At 66.6% G+C, this 2789-nt stretch overlaps 1 protein-coding gene across 1 annotated transcript in view; it reads right to left on the bottom strand.

Annotated features, from left to right (window-relative positions):
• Positions 1-608: 608 nt before the first annotated feature.
• Positions 609-2789, bottom strand: part of arhgap32a (Rho GTPase activating protein 32a) — a 38616-nt gene continuing 36435 nt past the window's right edge. The window contains exon 20 of the mRNA XM_062521928.1: positions 609-2789. This exon is cut by the window's right edge and continues 491 nt beyond it. Coding sequence (XP_062377912.1) covers positions 609-2789 — 2181 coding nt within the window.

The raw sequence follows: 2789 nt of genomic DNA on the forward strand, positions 1-2789 counted from the left end.
TCTACAATGAACATGGAAAGAAAGAAATTTAAAACATCTTTATATATTCAATATATTTATTTATAAGGCTCTGTCTAAACCGCTCTGCTGTAATCACATACGCTGAAGGACCCAGTCCAGTGGTCCCATGTTACAGCCCAAGAGACCACATTTGGTCTCATGACCAGGTTCCATCCAGTCTGCTGTCGTCTACTCTCCGGTTCCCCGTCCGCACAGTGCAATGTTTCTAGAGAGTTCTTTCAACAGAACCTCCTCCAGTCTCCGCTCCTCTCTCCATCTCCATCACACAGTCTTGGCGTTCTAGCCACTGTCCTGCAGAGGCTGTGGAGTTTGCCCACCCACCCCCCAACACACACACACACACACACACACACACACACACACACACACTCTCATCTTCTGTCTCACAACCTCTGTGCATCATCCCCCACCCAATCCCAGCTCCGACCTCCACCTTTTCAGACCCTATTCCACGAGCTCCATGCCACCCAAACACACTCTTCAACATCCTGTCTCATATGCCTTCTTGACCTCCCATCCCCCCCCCACCCCACCCCAGCCTTTAATTTCCTCTCCCGTAACCCCCCCCCCCTCCCCCCTTCCATAGATCACTCCACGTAGACCTCTGCCTCTGGCCTCACCTGCCCCTGAAACCCCCCCTGGCCCAGGGCGGTGGAGTAGAGTCTGTGGCTGCTGGGAGGCATGCAGCCGTGGCTGGGGAAGGGCCCCGGTTTGGGGGTGCGGGGCTGGGCCGAGGGGACGGGCACGTACCCCTCCATGGTGTCGTACCGGGACGCCACGAAGCTGTGGCTGCGCACCTTGGGCTGGTGGTAGTGGGCGGCCCAGGGCTCGGCCTCCATCTTGGCGCGCTCGCGGTCCCGGTCCCGCTCGCGCTCGGAGGGCAGGTGCCCTTTGATGCTCTGCGAGCGCTCCGGTCTGACCCCGCCGCGGGCCCCCGCTCGCGGGTTGTAGTAGAACAACTCCTCCTCCGGGTACCGGCTGCTCAGGGTCCGGTACAGAGCGCGCTCGGGCTCACGAGAGTGACCGCCACCTCCTCCGCCGCCGCCGCCGCCGCCGCTGTCGGTGTGCTTGAAGTCGGGGCAGCTGTACTCCTTGTGGAGGGAGAGGTGCGGGGGCAGAGGCCGGCTCTCCTGCGGCACGTTCCTGTAGGGGGCGCTGTTCTGTTTGAGCATCAGCGCCTCTCTGGCCCCCAGCTCCGTCTTCCGCCGCTGCTGCTGCTGCTGCTGCTGCTGCTGTTGTTCCGCGTGGGACGACGACGACGGCTCTCCCTCGGAGAACAGCTGCTCCGGCGAGCTCTGGGACACCATGGTGACTTTAAAATGGCCGCCGGGCTCCTCCGTGGAGATGAGCAGGTCCCTGCCGGAGTCCGAGCGGTGCCTCACGTGCCGGCTTTCCCGCCGGCTGGTCTCGGGCCTGGCGCGCACCGGACTGACCCCCACGTAGTGCTGCTGCAGCAGCTGCTGCTGCTGTTGTTGCTGCTGACCGGTCGTGCCGCCGTGCGGCTTCCTCTTGCTCCGGCTGTCCCTGCGCAGCGTGGCCTGGTGGAAGTGGCGGTCGGGGGGCTCCGAGGTCCAGACGGGCGGCAGCGAGGCGTCGTCCGCCCGGGGGAAGTAGCAGCCCTCGTGGCTCTGGAAGCCGTAGTCCTTCTCCGGGATGACGTGGCTGAGCGGGTTGGGGTAGCACCCTCGGGGGGCGCAGGTCATCTTCGACGGGGGCGCCGGAGGCACGGGGGCGGGCGCCGGAGCGGGCACGCGGCGGAGAGTGTAGGCGTGGCCGTGCCCGTGGCCGTACTGGCGCCCCCTGTGCCCGTCCAGGTCCCCCCCGTAGGGCGAGTCCGAGTACGGGTTGTAGCGGTACTGCACCTTGCCGTTCTCGAAGTAGGGCTGCACCTGGTGGATCTCGGTGTGGGCCTTCCGCGACGCGTACGGATTGTTCTGGAAGAAGAAGGGCCGGTCCTCGGGCGGCGCGTGGAGCGAGCGCACCCGGCGGATGGTGGGGTACACCAGCGCCCCCTCGAGCGGGGCGTACCACTGACCCGAGCGGCGGAAGTGATGCGTGGTGGACGGGTGCTCGTCCCGGTAGTGCTCCTTGTACTTGATGGACTGGTGCAGCGACCGGGGGCCAAGCGTCCCGTAGTGACCCTCGTACGACGACGACAACGTCGTCGTCTTGGCGTGCACCTTGTGCCCCGCCCCGAGGTGCGGCGGCAGGCTCTCGGGCTGGGTGGGGAAGGGCGGCGGGCACCTGCGGTGGCGTCCCGAGGGGCGCGCGTGCGTCTGCGTGTGCCCGTAGGGGTCCTCCTCGGGGCTCAGCGGGTAGGAGGAGCCGGGCGAGCGCAGGAGGGAGGGGTGCGGCGGCGGGAACGCCTCTTTGACCGACGCCGGCGCCGAGGCCTCGGCCAGCACCGTGCGGAAGTTGGAGGCGTTGACCGCCTCGCGGGTCTGGCTCTGGAGGGCAGCGGTGGCCAGGCGGCTCTCGGCCGTACGGCGGGGGGGTGTCGGGGGCACGGGTTTGGGCTGGGGGTGGTGTTGCGGGTGGTGTTGCGGGTGGTATTGCGGGTGGTACTGCGGGTGGTGTTGCGAGTGGTGTTGCTGGGGGTGGTGTTGGTGATGATGAGGAGGGTGGAGGGGTTTGGGGCTGCCCCGTTCCGGCTCCTCCCCTCCGGGGTACCCTCCCCGTGCGCCCTCGGCCGGCTCCTGTGCCAGGCTGGCGGCGTTGCCCGCTGTGGGTCTCTCCTGGGCAGCAGCAGCCGTAGGGATGCCGCAGTG

This window comes from Sardina pilchardus, chromosome 19 (genome assembly GCF_963854185.1).
Source record: "Sardina pilchardus chromosome 19, fSarPil1.1, whole genome shotgun sequence".
Taxonomy (NCBI): domain Eukaryota; kingdom Metazoa; phylum Chordata; class Actinopteri; order Clupeiformes; family Clupeidae; genus Sardina; species Sardina pilchardus.